General features: G+C 35.5%; 1 protein-coding gene across 4 annotated transcripts in view; it reads right to left on the bottom strand.

Moving 5' to 3' along the window:
- LOC149790422 (innexin unc-9-like) overlaps positions 1–19,959 on the bottom strand; it is a 56,070-nt gene that overhangs the window by 21,401 nt on the left and 14,710 nt on the right. Inside the window, exon 1 of one of the 4 annotated variants that reach the window (XM_089972471.1) lies at positions 10,020–10,256. The exons of 2 other annotated variants lie outside the window; for them this stretch is intronic. In XM_089972471.1, coding sequence (XP_089828597.1) covers positions 10,020–10,093 — 74 coding nt within the window. In that variant the 5' untranslated portion in view covers positions 10,094–10,256. Of the gene's footprint in view, positions 1–5,211; positions 5,363–10,019; positions 10,257–19,959 lie in introns of those variants that run through there. One more of the 4 variants, XM_089972473.1, reaches the window with a different exon arrangement.

Consider the following 19,959-nt stretch of genomic DNA (forward strand, 5'->3'; position numbering starts at 1 on the left):
GTTTGCCACCACCATTTTGGCCTCTTGTGGCGTTAGACTGGTTTTCATACCTTCCACGTAAGGAAAGATACAGATATCGAGTTGACTTTGAAAATAAAAGTTTACTAGACCAAACTAATTTACTGTGCGTTTGGATTGACTCAGCATATATGTTTATTGCAAGCACCCGAATGATCCATACTGCACCCTCCGAATATTCTGGTTAGAACCCGATACATTTAACTCACGATCAGTTTAGTTATGACTCAATTACGTGATTGTTTTGGGCGTCAAAAGGTGGCAGAAAATGCCCGGGTTCTTCACGACTTTAATCAATATTTGCAAATAATTTTGAGGTGCCTTAATCATCTTAGAGATGGTCCCGAATTATTCGCGTTCTGGAAGGCTGCTGTCTGCGATTGGTGATCGAGAAGTGGGTGCTATATAGTGCACGATGGATACAGACGCAAGATACGCAATGGATGAAGACGCAGTATACGCAATATAATAAATTTCTATTATTACGGGCATTAATTCGTCAGGTGGTTTTAAAATATATATATATATATATATATATATATATATATATATATATATATATATATATATATATATATATATATATATATATATATATATATATATGTATGTATGTATGTATGTATGTATGTATGTATGTATGTATATATATATATATATATATATATATATATATATATATATATATATATATATATATATATATGTATGTATGTATGTATGTATGTATATATATATATATATATATATATATATATATATATATATATATATATATATATATATATATATATATATATATATATATATAGCAGAATCATTTGAAGCTCAGAAAGGTTTATGAAAGATGGATCCAGCATTTGTTGACGGATGCTTACACTGACTGGAAATTAATTCGATAAAGCTACTCGCCATATATGAAAAGTGTGACCGGAGACGTTTGAATGAAATTGTCACACGTGATGATACATGGATCTTTTTTTCTGAACTCGAGTCAAGAGAAAAAAGAAGAAAAAAACTTTGGATCAGAGAAGACAAGCAGACGACATACATCGTTCGATTTAATCCTGTTAGTCAAGAGTGTTTTATACGCATTATAATTCAGTGAAAAAGGCACGGTCGTCCTTACAATCTAAAAGTGTGTGTGTGTGTGTGTGTGTGTGTGTGTGTGTGTGTGTAAGAAAATGTGTGTTAAAAATACATCCATGAAAGATACACAATATAGGTAATATCTCAGGGACAAATCAGTTGGCTAAAACAGAAGACATGTATGTCGATGTTTTAAGGTACAAGGCAATATCTGTCTACAAAATGAGAAAAGCAGAAACAACATTAAATGACATATCTTCATTAATTAAAAGCCTGCGCACAAATGTTATGAATTTGTTTTTAGCTTTTGTGCTCGGACGAAATCATATCTGTCATGTTGACAAATGTGAAACAAGAAAAGGGTTATAACGCCTCCTGAAATGGAAGAAAGACAATTTTGCGAAAAAATAAAATCCCCCTCCCCCGTCGCTAATTAGACAAATGCTATAGCAATTGGAACCAAGATGTCTCAAATGATTCCAACGATTTTCCTGATTCAAGCTTGAGATCATGGCGAAGCACAACTGCGTATCAGTAGTCTATAAGGGGACTTCAGATATGACGACGTAGGAGTGAATTTAAAAATGATGTAGCTAATAAAACTGAAAGCAAACGAACGAGACACTAAAACCTATGTGAATTTTGTAAAATTAGAAATATATTTATTCAAACTTTCTAAATGTTGGAAGACATTTTTCTATATGATGTGGAACAATGGGTACGTCGAAAGCAGCGGAGATATACCTGATATATATATATATATATATATATATATATATATATATATATATATATATATATATATATATATATATATATATATATTGATGAAACGCCCCCATATGAGAGAGAGAGAGAGAGAGAGAGAGAGAGAGAGATACGATCATTTCACGTCCGTGTCTTCAATTAATAATTTTAGATTCATAAACATTTATACAAACATTATGCACATAACCTATGCGAGCATATACATAAAAATCCATATACATAACACTTTTGGACAGATATACATATATCGGGAAGTATATATATATATATATATATATATATATATATATATATATATATATATATATATATATATATATATATATATATATATATATATATATATATATATACATATATATATACATACATATATAAAAAAGGAGGGTAGTGGACTAAAAACTTTTGAAGTTATCGCCCGTATAATCTGTAACAACAACGTGCTGTTTTTACAGCTTTCTCTTACAATGAGACATATGTTTTCATATCTCATTCTATCACATGTATTTAGGGGCTGAATGTTCTTACAATGAGACATATGTTTTCATATATCATTTTATTACATGTATTTAGGGGCTGAATGTTCTTACAATGAGACATGTTTTCATATATCATTCTATTACATGTATTTAGGGGATGAATGTTCTTACAATGAGACATGTTTTCATATATCATTCTGTTACATGTATTTAGGGGATGAATGTTCTTACAATGAGACATGTTTTATTATATCATTCTATTATATGTATTTAGGGTCTGAATGTTCTTCCAATGAGACATGTTTTCATATATCATTCTATTACATGTATTTAGGGGATGAATGTTCTTACAATGAGACATGTTTTCATATATCATTCTATTACAGTTATTTAGGGGCTGAATGTTCTTATAATGAGACATGTTTTCATATATCATTCTGTTATATGTATTTAGGGGCTGAATGTTCTTACAATGAGACATATTTTCATATATCATTCTGTTATATGTATTTAGGGGCTGAATGTTCTTACAATGAGACATATATTTTCATATATCATTCTATTACATGTATTTAGAGGCTGAATGTTCTTACAATGAGACATGTTTTTATATATCATTATATTACATGTATTTAGGGGCTGAATGTTCTTACAATGAGACATGTTTTCATAATTTATTCTATTACATGTATTTAGGGGCTGAATGTTCTTTTTGAAATTCAAATATGATGATCCATTTTTCTTTCTACAAGGGAATCGTTCCTTGCAACGCCATACGGAAGCTGTCTTACTGGATGTGTATTTTCATAATATAGTGGAATTCATTTTAGTATTTATTCATCATATGTATTACACACACACACACACACACACACACACACACACACACACACACACACATGTATGTATGCATATACATATATATATATACACACACACCCTTGAAGCCCGATGAAATGGAATGCAAACTTGAAGACTGATACAGAGTTAGACTAAATGTACACTTTCTTGCAGGCAAGTAGGGATATTCAACTACAAAAACAACTGGTCCTTATATAGTCCATACTTCATGCACTAAATTATCGTACAACTTTACTATTAAAAAAACCCTGCAGGAATTGTCAAAAGGTGAATACAAGGAAAAGAGAAACCTTGAATGACAGTGCTTAAATGAAAGACCGCCGTTTAAATTTAACAAGAAGGCTACACACAATGACATTAAAGACCATCTGTGTAAATTTGACCAGAACACAACACGTAATCAGATTATTCTGCTTTGAACTAAAGCAATAAAAGTTGCTTCATTTCTACAAGCACCTATCCAAAATTGAAAGAGTCAATATAAAATGACAGATTGCTCACATGTTGAGATTAGAACCGAACAATGAGAGCAACAAGTGCTACGATTGATCGAAAACTTTATTTCAACCAATAGCATTTTGTGGAAGCTTAGTTGGCATACTGTGTCGCATGGTATCTTGCCGTACAAAATAAACATGAACATTAAATAACAGATAGTCCATACAAGCACGATATCAGCTATAAAAGATTGCTTACACAAGAAATGGTACGCAACTCGGATGATCAGACAAAATTTACATGAATCGTAGTGAAATAACTGATGGTCTGAAGGTCTCGCTTGTAAACATTTCGGCTGACCCGAGCCAAAAATCACTGGCCACGGGCAGCAGATATGCGGCTAAATCGACCAGTGCAGATAGATTTACCACGCCGCCATGTTGCATAGTCATTAAAGATGACGATCGATTGTTTGTTGATATCTATTGTCGTCATTCAAGAACTCACGAAATGCAATGATCCCGTCAATAAAAACGTATAAAGCATTGATGAGGTGCGTTTTAAATGTCCTCTTGTATATTTGTCATTTTAGAATGGGTAAATGTATGCTTGTAATGCTCCATTTATTCTTCCGTGCTGAAAAATAAAACTCATTGTACATGTATATCATCACTTGTTTAGTGAGACCGATGTTCCAAGGAAGAGCTGTTGTCAAACAATATGCCATAAATGAAATGTATACAAAAAGACTTAATCTTTGGTGAAGTGTGTGTGTGTGTGTGAGAGAGAGAGAGAGAGAGAGAGAGAGAGAGAGGTTAAATTCAAGAAAGTGTAGATTGGTCACGCTATGTAATACGGTTGGTCACGCCTATGGATTTTTCATACACTGCGGATGATTCTTTGTACTCTGTTCTTTTCTTGGGGCGACTAGCAATTTTTGAAATTTTTCCAGTCATGTATGAAATTTCTTTTTACCTTTACGGTTGTTGTCTCTGTTCTCTATCGATTACTCAGGAAAATGATGACAAGTAAATAAAGAACAACTTATCGTGCGTTTTTTTTAAAAAAAATTAATTAAAATAAGATACAGTACTCGTATGCAGCAAAAATTAAGATTCTCTGTATAAAGTAAGGGCTGGATAGGGGGATATTTTTTCTTAAAGTCTTTGTGGTCACTTGGGTTAGTATATGATGTTCGTAAGTGAAAGAGCAAACTTGGTTTGCATTTGAACTCCAGGGAGCCGCGGTAGCTGTTACTAGAGCGTAAGACTCGTTATCCAAGGTTCGCGGGTTCGATACCCCATCCCGGTGTTACTTTGGGTCCGCTGCCTAGGTGCGTCATTGAGTATGGCACATAACTCAACGTATTCTTCGGCATGATATAGTCAATAATATGATAAACATGCCATTAATTCCGAATCAACATATGCAAAAGAAAAAAGCTCAACTCCAATATCAGTATTGTACCATTATCAATTCAAAACTAATGATAAAATGATGTGGATCAAAGAATAACAGCCGATTTCTTTGTAGTAATATATTAAAACACAGTACTTACCAGTCAAATATCGTTGTGGCTCCAGCAGTCTCAACGCAAAGACCATTTCCCATGTCCGGGGAACTTGAAAGTTTTAAAAATTAAACAACAATTCCCTTAAGTGTGTTGAACCTGACACCCGCATTCAATGTTGGGATGTGTAATTATGTAGCTTCGACAGTCGTACCCGATATTCTATTTTAAGTCACGAAATGTGATCAAAGCAATATAGTACGGCCAAAGGTAATACACACGTCGTAGCTATTACACCATTAGGCAATTTTAACAAAGGATAACAATGCATGTATTGTACCTATATTTTAATTCAGATCTATAAGGACGATAACGGCTGCTGTATACAACTATAGGTACTGGGCAAGTCACCCGTGAAATATGCATTATGTACCCATACGTTTGATTCCACTTCTAAAATCAAACTCCTAAAGCCTCATAAAACCAAAAATCTGATCCCAGATCATGTTGAACATTATTTGCTTATGCAGTCTGTAAAATGTAGTATGTACTGTTTTTGGCTTCCTAGTTACACTGGTATGTTAAAGTGTAGATAAAGTAGTGAAAGTTACACAGCAGTCATCCGTTTTTGAATGGAAGATTCCTTATCCTGATTTCAAATACATACATCCGCGTGTTCTTACATACTTGCCAAAATATATGGAATGAAAACTCAACACACAAGTTCTGCAAATTAAAAGCCATCTTCTTAAGGAGGTATCCTTCATCTAGAACAATTTGCAGAGCCGATCGCGTGTAGGACAAACGCACCTGACTCATCCATACCTCTTGAAAGACGAATCTCGACCAATGTGGATACCCTGCCAAAGTCCGGTGACATTAGAACACATTCTTGAAATAACTTGCACATGTGAGACAGACTTTAAAAAAAAATGTTTTTAGGTGAACTCAATTAAAGAACTTTATGATAATATACAACCAGAGAAAGTCTTGGCATCCTGACTGTAAATTTTAGGGATTTTAATAGTTGGTGCCGATGTCTTTTATTTTAGAGAATTGTAACATCTTTGCCTTCTGTATTTTAGAGAGTGGTAACATCTTTGCCTTTTATTTTTGTTGCACTTCATGTTTGCGTTTATCTTGTTGGGCTTCTCTTGTAGTGCTTCACGTTTACGTTTATTTGGATGGGTTCCTCTTGTAGTGCTTCACGTTTACGTTTATTTGGTTGAGTTCCCCTTTTAGTGCTTCAAGTTTACGTTTATTTGGATGGGTTTATCTTCCTAAAGTTGTCGTCGCGTTTACAATTCTTTATACCACCATTAATACTGGCCGCCATGTATAGCCTATCTTGTGCTGAAAAATGGCGTTAAACCCTACAACAACAACAACAATTCTTTATATATAGGTTGTGCCCTATTTACTATGGAAACGCATCGGTCACCATTACTTGATATCTGCAATATTCTTACCAAAACTCCTGCTCTTGTTTGCGCAAACAGAGCCTTAGAGCCAGCAACTCCTCCACTGTTATTTTTAACTTTCACCAATATATTTACATAATTTTTGTCAATATTCAACGCATGAATTCATAAGTAGAAATAAGGTTGACCTCTGGGTCAAACGGTCTGTGCAGGCAGTGATTCGTTACGTACGTCAATGGAAGTAATTTTGTGAAAACTATCTACAGAATATCGCATGCCTGACAACGAATCATCGTTCAGCTGTCGTGGTTCCTGTAAGGATTAAATGAATACAAACAGAAGTGGCGGTCCTGCGCATAGTTGGATTTTCCAGTTTAATGTTCCCAAATTATTAAGAATTGTTTTCCTTCTTTGAGGAACACTTTAACTCTTTGACCATTGATGCGTCATTTGCACCTACAGTCAGTATTTCAATTGTTCTACAGTCAAGATGTTCATGTACACTCTTTATATAAGTTACTTTTGCACAACGATTACCTTTTTGGTTTTGAATATGAAAGTTAGAAATACTGTGATGTCAAATACAGGTAAGGCATGAATCGATCGTGTCAAAAATGAACCGGCACAATTCCTCAAATTAACCGTGTTTTCTCAACCAAAACAATAGTGTTTAGTCGCCCTTACAACAGCGGGTGCAATTCAAGGCACTCTACGAATTGCGCATAGACTGACAAGCTCAGTTTTTCGCCTTTTTGTCTTGAGTTCTGTTCCAAATAATGCATGGATGGAACAAATGTTCGTCTTTGGATGATTTAATTTTTTTCAAGGTTTTTCTGTGTCCCACATACCCAAAACAAAATTATCATTTTAAATGTAAATAATGTTAGATTTCAATTTATATACTTAATCCTGTGAATTACGATGAAGCGTTCAATAACAAAGCAGCCTGTTATTACATTTCCATGTTTTGTAATGTTTTGCATGCTTTATTGCTTTATCTGATTTATCAAATGGTGCTCATAATGTTGAGTAAATTAACGTCACGCCATAACGTTTGTAGGTGACACTGTGATATAAATTGTAAGACCGTCATTTAGTGTTGTTTCTTTTGTACACATTTTACTAAATTCCATTGAAAAAACGTACATTAGACACGACATTTGTGAAACTCATTTAATAACAAAGAATATTAACTGCCATAAGTTTATCACGTATAATACATGTATAGTATCTAGCCACCCAGCTGAAGTTGATGCTACCATCCAAGGTGTAGAGAGGTGCATTTCTGATGTGAAAGCATGGATGACATGTAACAAACTGCAGATGAATGATGATAAAACTGAAGCCATTCTGATCACAACATAAAGACTTTCTCATTCACATCCTTTACCTCAAACAATAAATATCAGCCACGCCAACATTAAATTCACACAATCAGTACGAAACCTAGGTGTTACTCTGGACAGTACTCTCACATTGCACCAACATGTCATGAACATATGCAAGGCTGCATATCTTGAGCTGAGACGCATCAGCTCCATTCGCAAATATCTTTCAGTTGATGCCACTAAAACACTTGTATGTTCATTAGTACTTTCAAGACTGGACTATTGTAACTCAGTTCTGTCTGGTTCATCTCAATATCTACTTCAGAAACTTCAAAAAGTTCAAAACACAGCTGCTCGGATCATACTTAGAGTACCACGATCAGAGCACACCTCGCCCCGCTGTTCTGTACCCTACACTGGCTATCCATTCGATCCAGAATCAAACACAAAATTTGTTCTCTGTGTTATGTTTCACTGACAGAGTCCAGTCCAACATACCTATCCGACCTCACCCATGTGTATACACCAGCAAGAAACTTATGCTCCTCTTCTGACAATCGTATACTCATTATTCCCACTACGAAAACGAAGTCATATAGACAACTATGAGGCGCCGTAGCAGACAAAAGCTAGTCCAATGAGAAAGTTGCAGTTGAAATTTCGATGTCGTATGTCAAGAAATCCAATATCACGCGTTGGATCAAATTGCATGTCCTTAAAGTTCCATTTTTTAGATCAAGATTTTATATTTTATATGTTGAATTATACAGTGGTGGTTTAAAGTTCTATTTCCTATGTCGATGTTTTACATTGTATATTTTGAATTACACAGCGGTGGTTGAATTTTTAATATCATATGTGGAGAATCCATAATTCGCATGCTGAATGTAACCGTTTGTGATGAAAGTTCCATTTCATATGGCGAGTATTTAGATTTCATCTGTTTAATTTCACAGCAACGAGAAGCAGTCTCCTTGTTTAAATATAACGCGGTCCGTTCATAAAAGCGACCTCTAGCGAAGAAATTCTTAGTAATTCTCGACCTGTGAATGGTAACTTTCAAACTGTAAATGCATGAAACGTAATGGTGCCTCATAATTGAATAAACGAATGATGTATCTTAATACTCGATATTATTTTGAATAGTTAAAGTGGACACTGTGTTATGTTATTTTTAACACCAACAAATCATTTCATCATATAAAAATAATAAAATGTCCAACCACCAATGTGTAATTCAACATATACAGTCTAAAAACTCAAGGTACGAAATGGAACTTTCAGCACGATCAAGGTGATTCAACACGTTAAACTGAAACTCTCCACACATGACATTAAAGTTTCAACAACCCCCGTGTAATTCAGAAGATACAATCAACAAACTCGACATTGGACATATAATTTTCAACCGGTGCTGTTTAATACAACAGATGAAATCTAAATAATCAACATAAGAAATGGAACTTTCAACATAAATTCTTTGAACCAATACGTAAATTAGGAATTCTCGACATGTGACATTGAAATTTCAACCACCGCCGTGTAAATCAAACGACACAATAAAAAACCTCGATATAAAAAAAAATACTTTCAACCACTAGATGTTTAATTCAACAGATACAATCTAAAAATCTCCACCTAGAAATGGAACTTTAAGGACAAGCATTTTTGATACAACACGTGAAATTGGAATTCTGGACATATGACATTAAAATTTCAACGGCAACGTTCGAGTGGAATGAATTGCCCACTGAACTTAGACACAAAGACACAGTAATCCCATTAAAGAGTGCTCTTAAACTCACTTATTTCGACTGCAAGAACAAACTTAAAGCCCTAATAATGTTTCCTACCGTAAATATTTACAGCATGTTTTTATGTTTTCTAATTTCATGGTGTTTGTTTCCTGCAATAATATCATTAATATGTTGTTTTTTTTGTGTTATAGGTGTTGTCTAATGTTGTAAAGCTGTTAGAGCTTCGAAAGATTAGACGCTATACAAAGTCCTCATTATTATTATTATTATAACTTATGTAATAAAATTCACATGTAACGGGCGTTCATGTGCATACGACATAATCTTCGTATCTTAAGTAAACAACTTACATTATTGACCTTCTAAAGCGGCGTTGCATTGTGAAATAATCTTTCAGATGCGAGAAATCCGAAAAGCCACACATAGTAGACACATATCCGAATGATAGGTAACCAAAGTAACTTTTTCACGGCGCCTTCAGAGAGTAAACTCATTATCCACGAACTGTTAAGCACGGGACGCAACGATATTTTCCATGAAATGAGATTGAAATTACAGGATCGCCTTTGACATTTTGAATGAAATGGACTCTGATTTTATAGGAAGGTATTACCAATCGGAAAAACTTTTTCGTCCAGAAAGATACTATAAATATCTAGGTGTTTTACATGTACGATAAATTGTTATTCTATGTCATCATTTCTATTTTTTTGTTCTCATCCAGGTCAAATGCAAATTCAGACGCATCAGTGACTTGTTATACTCTCGCTTTTACCTAGTGAGTCGGCGCTAAAGTAAAACCACAATTTTCTGTTGAAAACTTTTCTCAGAAGAGGAATGAGGCAATATTGGCTTTGCTATCTATAACTTTTTCCATAGATTTCAAAAGCACTTAATGCAAGCTGTATGTGTTGTTCTTCTAAACTCTTAAAAATTGCACTCAATTATAATATGATACGATTACCTGAATGCAGTTATGATTTTACACTGTCACCCAACTTTTAGGCAAAATCTCTAAGTACACAACAACTAACGTTAGTACCTACTAAAACTGCATTTTAGTATATATGGAGCTCGGCTGTAAATTTACGAAACTTTAAGATGGACGCCAGATACTTACACTTTAAAAGGCTTTTAAATTTTATATAACGAGAATGCAGTGTTTTTTTTAATTGGGGATAATTTACATAGCATTGTCTACGAATTTAAAATGATGAATACCATGTGCAATACATAAAATGACCACAAATATAAATGTTTTTGAGCATGCCTTTATGCGTTTAGGAAACTGAGAGATTACATTTTTTATTCTAAGCAAGCTGTACTATTATGTATTTGTAATATTATGTAATTCTAATATAATGTATCTGTAATGTGGTGCATCTGTAATATTACGTATCTGTAAGGTTGTGTATCTGTAGTAATTTGTATCCGTAATATTATGTATCTCTAATATCATGTATCTGTAATGTGGTGTATCTTTAATATGATGTATCTGTAATATGACGTATCTGTAATATTATATATCTGTAAGGTTGTGTATCTGTAATGTGGCGTATCCTTAATTTTGTGTATCTGTAATAATTTGTAGCCGTTATATTATGTGTCTCTAATATCATGTACCTGTAATGTGGTGTATCTGTAATGTGGTGTTTCAATAATGTGGTGTATCTGTTATATTATGTATCTATAATATTATGTATCTGTAATGTGGTGTATCAATAATGTGGTGCATCTGTAATAGTATGTATCTGTAATGCGGCGTATCTGTAATATTATGTATCTGTAACGTGGCGTATCTGTAATACGTATCCGTAATGTGGCGTATCTGTAATATTATGTATCCGTAATGTGACGTATCTGTAATATTATGTATCTGTAATGTGGCATCACACAGACCGAGTATACATCTGTATAAAAAGAATGATTACATCAGCTTTATATACATTTTGTTTTCTCTCTTTTATGACAGGTGCGTTAACTAGCAAGGAAATACCCACAGCGCTGTACAGTATTATGGCCGTGTTTTTATATAAACATTCTAAATGGCACTTTATTGAAAAGTTCTGTAAAAAGTGTCCTTGAAATAAATGTATCAGTTACAATTTACATCAGCTATAAAAAGAACCCACTCGATTAGTATTCTTCTTAGAAATAAACTTAACATACGTTGGAGTTTTAACCCGATCTGAAAGTAAAGTCAAGCATAAAAAAGAAAAGGAAAATAAATCTGAATCATGCACACTTACGTAATCTAAGAATAAAAACATGTCATTCGTATCAGCCTTTAGTCATCTACTTTCACTTTATTTCAGTGTGTGTGTGTGTGTGTGTGTGTGTGAATGTGTGTGTGTGTGTGTGTTTGTGATTATGATTTTTTTACGTAGCTTTAACAATTTTTCAGTCATATCGCTACGATGTCTGCAGTGTGGCAGTTTATAGTGATGTCTAGCACTGGGGCATCACGCCGCAGACATGTAGCATGATGTCCCACCCAGTCACACTATCCTGACACCAGGCCGACCAGTCCTAACACTAACCTCTTAATGCTGAGCGCCAAGCGAGGCAGCTGTTAGTACCATTTTCGTAAGCCTTTGGTATGACTCGGCCGGGGATTGAACCCACGACCTCCCGCCTCCGAGGCGGACGCTCTAACCACTAGGTCACCAGAGCGGTGTAGTTTCAGAGAGAGAGAGAGAGAGATCATGTCCCACAAAGTCACATTATCCTAACACCAGGCCGACCAGTCCTAACACTAACATCCTCTTAATGCTGAGGGCCTAGCGAGGCAGCTGCTAGTATCATTAAAAAATATGATGCATCTGTAATGTGGTTTATCTGTAATGTGGTTTATCTGTGGTTTATCTGTAATGTGGTTTATCTGTAATGTGGTGTATCTGCAATGTGGTTTATCTGCAATGTGGTGTATCTGTAATGTGGTGTGGTAATGTGGTGTATCTGTAATGTGGTGTATCTGTAATATTATGTATCTGTAATGTGGTATATCTGTAATGTGGTGTAGTAATGTGGTGTGTCTGTAATGTGGTGTATCTGTAATATTATGTATCGTTGATGTGGTGTATCTGTATTTATCGCGTATCTGTAATGTGGTGTATCTGTATTATTATGAACCTTTAATGTGCTGTATCTGTATTATTATGTATCTGTAATGTGGTGTATCTGTATTTATATCGTATCTGTAGTGTGATGTATCTGTAATATTATGTATCTGTAATATTATGTTTTTGTAATGTGGTGAATCTTTATAATGATATATCTATAACAGTATGTATCAGTAATGTGTCAAACAGACTGAGTCATGGTTAACCTGTATAGAAAGAATGATTACATCAGCTATACAGTGTTTTGTTTTTCTTTTCTTCATGACAGGTACGTGTACTACCAGGGAAATACCCACGCTGAGATCAGTATTATGGCTGTGTTTTCTATACACATTCCAAATGACACATCAATGAAACACTCTGTATCGCATGCCTAACAAATATATTTACCATTTACACTTTACGTCAACTATTAAAATAACCCACTCAATGAATACTCTTTTTGGTGCCAGTCACACGCAACCATCTAAGACCGTGCGTGCATGTGTATGTGTGTGTATGTATATGTGCAAATGAAAGAGTGTAAGCTTCGTATTTCAATATTGGACAGAAATTATAGTCTACTTAAGGTGATTACTTGGTGTTTCGTTCACAACACCTAATTTTATAATTAATATATTCAGTTACTATAACAAGATATAAGGCTGTAATATAACGAATATTTTCGTCAGAACGTTGCTGTGTATATTGTTTTTTTTTTTGTTTTTTTTTGGGGTATTGTTAAAACACCTTATTTCAGCGAGTGATTATTCTATACATGGCGGTCAGTATAGTTGGCTAAGGGAGAGCACAGGTTAACCCGCGGGAAGAGTTACCGACCCATGGGAAGCTATTGGCAAGCTTTCGTACATGCCCACGTTGGGAGAGTCGAGACTCAAGGTGGCAGGGTCCAGTTTCGTAATTTGGCCCCTGGCAAATTTCTTAACTTAAGGCTATGGTGTGACTTTTTCAGCTATTATTGTTTACTATTTATAGATATGGATATATTTGTGAACTAGGTGTTTTGGGCTTGTGTTGTTCTTGAAATTCATGTCAGTCATGTACACCTTCCATAGCTGCTCTGCAGTATGTTGATAGTGAAATACCAATAGTTGGCTAGGAAGAAGAGCTAGCCTCCCATAGCAGTAGACACGTGGGTTCAAGGCAAGCCGAGTATCTCAAAAACGGCTTGGATGACAACTATTCTCAATTGCATCAAACTATTTAGTAGACAATGTTTTTCAAAAGTTTCATCCAGGGAAAGGGCTTGCGTTTGCACTGTGAGTACTACATGCTGTCAAAAATGGCATTTGGATGTGAAAAATGCAGGTGTAAAATAGGGGTTGGGGTGCATAAACCTCTTCTGCTATGAACTGCCATTGACTTCTCTGGTCAAGTGAATACTATTCTTATGCTCTGTTTTAATATAGGTATCTAAAAATATGGACCTTTTTGACCTCACTTGTGTATTTGATTTTTTATGATTTTTTATACTAGGTCACTGATTGCGGCATTAAATTTGTACATAAAAACTGGACCCTGCCCCCCAAACACTCGAGCACAAGAGCTGAGATGTCGGTGAACAAATAAAGGAGAACGCCATAGACCACTGTTCTTTTTTTTCAGCGTTGCAAGCATAAGATACGAAAGTGTTGTATTATATACAATCAGTCAATTATAATAATGCCAAAAGTTACATCACTTTCGATGGTCGTTGATGCTAATTAAATCGTAATGCTTATAACGTGGTCCTATTTATAGATCAACCAGGTGTAAGTGATATCTATTTTGAGCAGCAATTGAATGATTTATCGAGATAAGCTTTTCTATTTTGTGAACTTTACACACAACACGCGTGTTTATTTTTAGTGTGGACGTATAGAAAAAACGAGTCAGTATTGCTTAACAAAATAAAGAGTGAAAACAACAACCTTTTAAAAATTTAACAAATAATTTATTTCCCTAGAAAAACACAATAAAAATGAAAGATTTGGAGTTTTGTGTTTAAAATATGAAAATGCAAACGAAAGCCGACAGTACCACGATATTGAATATGTGGCTTATTTTTTTGTCATTTTGTTCCCATATAATCATAAAATCTCTATTTGTCTGATGTTTTCTCTCTCTCTATCAGTTGCTGCTCATAATCGCATAGCAGTTTATACAGCCACGTTTGTGTTGAAGTGCCGTACAAACATTCTTACAAACTTATTTCGCGCTGTCGAAGACGAAGTTGGATAAATTCATGCCCTTTTCTTTTTGAATGTCTGCTTATTTGTACATCCACCTATTTAATCAACCGGATCGCAAGATTACATTCTAAACATTTTAGTATGCAGCCTTAATTTGTTTCATGATGGTACGCATCATAAATAACCAATTAATTGCGTGCGGATTGCATTCGCATTAATTGGGAAGAGTTACCACGCAGATTCAAATATATAACGATTTTGATGCGAATATATTTGTTTCAAGAAATACTGACAAGGCTGCAGGAGGAGTGACTTTCATCATCAATAAGAAAACTCCTCAGAACCAAATCGATCTCAGTATTCCTTTCAGGATATAGCCGTATGTGTATCCATAACAAAACGCGTAAACTTTCCTATAGCCGTATGCGTGTCCATACACAAAACTCGTAAACTTTCCAATAGCTGTTTGTGTCCATACACAAACTCGTGAACTTTGTAATAGCCGTTTTTGTGTCCATAAACTTTCCTATAGCCGTTTGTGTGTCCGTACACAAAACTCATTAAACTTTCCTCATTACATATCCCTCAAAGCAATTTCTTCAATGAATTACACTGATATTAACCATCATATTGAAAAGTTACTAGGCAACTTTAGGGGTGACCATATACTTTGGGCTGCAAAGATAACGATGAGAGCGAAAGGAAAATAGAAGACTTTGTTTCAAACACAATCGTTGCCTTCTAAATGATAAGTCATTTACCTACATGTATCGTGTCACATGATCTTACTCGTTCTTAGATCGGACCATCGGTAATCCATCTATTTTATTTGACTTCACTTGGAAATTTGGTAACGACCTACATGATAGTGACCACTTTCCAGTATACTAAGGAAGTAATATTCCAAACCTCAGGGAGACGGGGAGGGATAAAGACTGAACAAGGCAGACTGGAACACATGCCATTAGTCCCTTTGCAAACCAAATTTGACAGTTGATTCGTTTGATAACATAGATGATCCAATTCCACAATCGTGCAAAGAGACTCCAGGGATGTTACTCGATATACAATACCCCCCACCCCGAAAAATAATAATCGGCAATTCAAGAATGTGTCAAGAAATCATGGTTTGATTATGCATACAAAGACGCAATCAAGGAACGGAAAAGGTCCTAAATTTTTCAATGTCATTGCAGCAACATAAAGTCTCAATCTGAGATTGCAATAAATCTTACACATTCCAGAGAAATAGAAGACTATCGAGCCCATCCCACTTCGACTGAACCATTACATGCCTGGTAAACGATCGACTTCTCTTGTATCTCGATTCCAACCAAATGCTAACAGACGTTTAGTGTCGATTCCGGCCAGCTATTCCCCATCTATGGCGTCTGAATCCACACTAAACATATGTTACTACTTTGTGGTATTCGAGATTCCAATGCAGTTACACTTGAAGCATTTATAAGAGAAGCTTTCAGATAAAGAACGGACATACAACTGTCTTCATTGTTGACTTAGAGAAAGCTGATGGAAGTGCGACATACTGAATATTCTCTATTCAACTTAGGTCTAAGGGGCGTATGCTTTACTTTTTCTACAACTTTTTGGAAAGATGGAAATTTCAGAGATGATTAACGCAGCGCAACTTTCTGAAAGCCATCCTCAGGGCAACATACTGTCCTTCGCCCTCTTCGACATCAAAGGTAGCTTTACTGCGAAAATGCGTGCGTTATATTTGTCGACGACCATTTTATCTACCATATATCAAAAAGTACGCATACCATTGAACGTTAACGACAAATAAGCTTAACAGGTGTTCAGAAATGATCAGAATAAAACGGCTTCAAATTTTCGAAATCTAGGAAAATTTGCATGAACTTATGCCGATTCCATCAAACCAATGATGATCCAACGCTCTATAATGATGTCTGTTTTCTTCCTGCTGTGGAGTAGACCCAATTTGTGGGGCTTACTGTCGACCGTAACCGAAGTTTTCTTCCACATAACAGATGCCTCAGACATCCTCAGAGATATACAGCACTGACAAGTCTCAAAAACAAGAAATTTCACCAATTTCGGCGACAGTGCACAGTGAGTAATAAGGCCTTGGTACATATCCATTCAAAAGACAGTAACGTACCAACGCATAACTCTCGGACAACCATCGCAAAAATCTAATCCGGCAAACTAACCTTTATTTTCACCATTACGGTCACAAAATCTTTCTTGTGATTCTAAAGCGATAAAAGACGCGTGAGAAAAGTTAATCGAGCGGATGGTTGGGTTCACGCTTGCACTCACAGTGTTAATTTACAGTACCGATAAGGTGATTTCGTGTTGTCAGACATTTCATTTTACTATAGTGATAACACGTAAGACTCCTGTGGTTATAGCACCCCTCGCTGATTCTATTATTGTATTCTCTCCGCGAGTCGACACTAAACAGATGAGAGAAACATCGACAGCGTAAACCCGACCATGGAAGATGTCAATTTCATACCTGTACAAACTCTACAGTCGTAACATTTCTTGCTACATTTATCATTGACCTACCTATGGATGCATAAAGACGAACATAGAAAAAAATGCTATATCTTCCCATCCTATCATAAGGGAGCGTAGATCACAAGAAATTGCCTAGCTGCGGTTTCCATTTACATACTTTTCTGCATCAAGCGTTAACTTCGATGTTCATTCTCAATAAATCATATATCATAAATATGCTTTGTGTGCTGATGAATAATTTGTCACAGTTTCCCTTCTATTTCCATAGTATTTCCAATATCCACTTTGAAGAAATTAATAAACGCAGTGATACCTTTTTAATGCGTCCATTTCATCTGCACAGTATTCAAGTCTGCTCTCTATCAGTGGATGTTCGTGTAATAAACAGTGATTTTTATGAATCTATCAAGCACCTGCTGAGAAGCAACATCTTTACTTGAAAGTCTGCCACTATGCTTGTCAACAGTGGCCTGTCAGGAAGGTGTTAAGCCTCGATGTTATTTTTTAGTACCAATATTTCAAAAGAAACATTAACTTTGGATAGCAAATATTTGATGTTGATTGTGAAAAACGAATTGTGAACTTATAATATGGACTAAGAAACGCGATGTGCTTCAGTTGTGATATTTTCGCGTATTAGTGTCCTTTTCTTTGATAATGTTTCAACCGTTCAATCGCGCGCGCGCACACACACACACACACACACACACACAGAGTAGTAAGAAAGCTAACCTGAAGCTTTCGTTCTCGCACTAAGGACTTCATCATCAGCAGACTGATTTAATCTCTACTGACTGTTAACATCACCCGATGGAATGCTGAGCGATGGTAACAGATTGTCCCAGATATACGGCAGGTTGTAACGGCCCTCGTCCCTGTTCAGCGTAGGTCTGTGCGCACGGATACAGTTCGACTCTAACGCTCATGGCCAGGGCAGACATTGTGGATGTGCCATGATACTTCAGACGAGCTTGAACTTGGTCTTCTATGTTCATTAAATTTCACTTCCAATGTCCTTTCCCTTTCCCCAGTACAGTCGTGATGACACTGACTTTCACCATGTCCTTAGCACTTAACATGATAGATATGTTCACAAATATCTTTCTTTTGAGACTTTATCCTTTGGGTGAAATAGCATCTGTCTTAGGGTCCGGTACGGTTTAAAACACACTGTCACGTTTGCTAAGCCCCAACTATAAAGTCATATACAAGCTATACTCTACTGTCTTAGAAATATTACTGCGGCCATGTGTTTGATGTCTATAGATTGACGCAGGCTAGTGTTTATCTCTTACGCAATGTTACCGTGACCAGCCAGAAGACCGGAAACCTGAATTGACGAAGGCGACAGGTCGCATCAGTTAACAAAGTCTTGCCGTATCACACCTATGTGATACAGCTTAGTCCTAAAATCAGGGAAGGCCGCGGTGTGAACGAGGCGTGTTCTCATCCGTCCCCACGTTGACATACAGCGAGAGGAACATTGGCCGATAAGTTTGATTGGATCGGTTCACAGCGATATCCAATCAGAAATTGAGATAGAGTGCGTGATTACAGTTCGACGCGAATTATACTTTCAGAACTTGTAAATGAATTTGGTTAGGCCTAGACAGATTACTAAGCAATAGTGGATTACTCCGAGAAAGCCATTCTCAGTTTGGCGGTAAAATCTAGAGGCATATTCTAAGGAATAAAACAGCTTCGGAAAAAACAAAACAACTTTTTAGGGGACACAAAACTTCGGGTTTGATTGAGTCCCGAGTCTTCAAGTGTCGGAGACGGAAATGAGACTAGCTGAACAAGTCGAAGTCGAAGGAAGTCTACTAGGTGGAAAAAAAGTGGTGGAGGAGGAAAAGGAGTTTGGAGGATAAAGTGGAGGAGGAGAAGGAGTATAGAGAAGTCGAGGAAGAGGAGAAGGAGTTTGGAGAAAGTCAGGGAGAAAGAAGATGAGAAGTTGGGAGAAATAGAAGAGAGAAGAATACCACGGATGAATAGAATACGAAGACAGGTGGAAAGCGATATCACACTGAAAATCAAGTGATGCAATAGGCTATTGAATGGTCGAACTAAAGGAGTGTAATTGGGAATTTGAAGCATCTGATTATTGAATTGTTATTATATATATATATATATATATATATATATATATATATATATATATATATATATATATATATATATATATATATATATATATATATATATATATATATATATATATTATACTACAGCGATGCACACGTATTTAAACTAAATAAAATAGTTGTCCTTTCTTCTAAGTTATGATGCCAATCAGGAGTGAATGCAGTTTTTGTGTTTGTGTGTCTGTATGGCTGTATGTCTCCTTTTATTTAACGTCTTATTGCAGCTCATAAATGTTACAGTGGATTATATGTATATATGATATTAATTCTCGGAGCTCAAGAAAATAATATCAAACATCTATTATTTCCAAGAGAAGACAACATGCTTTCGGATTGCTTCTGATT

The sequence above is a fragment of the Sinohyriopsis cumingii genome, chromosome 10 (assembly GCF_028554795.1).
Source record: "Sinohyriopsis cumingii isolate HCF-2022 chromosome 10, ASM2855479v2, whole genome shotgun sequence".
In the NCBI taxonomy this organism is placed as follows: domain Eukaryota; kingdom Metazoa; phylum Mollusca; class Bivalvia; order Unionida; family Unionidae; genus Sinohyriopsis; species Sinohyriopsis cumingii.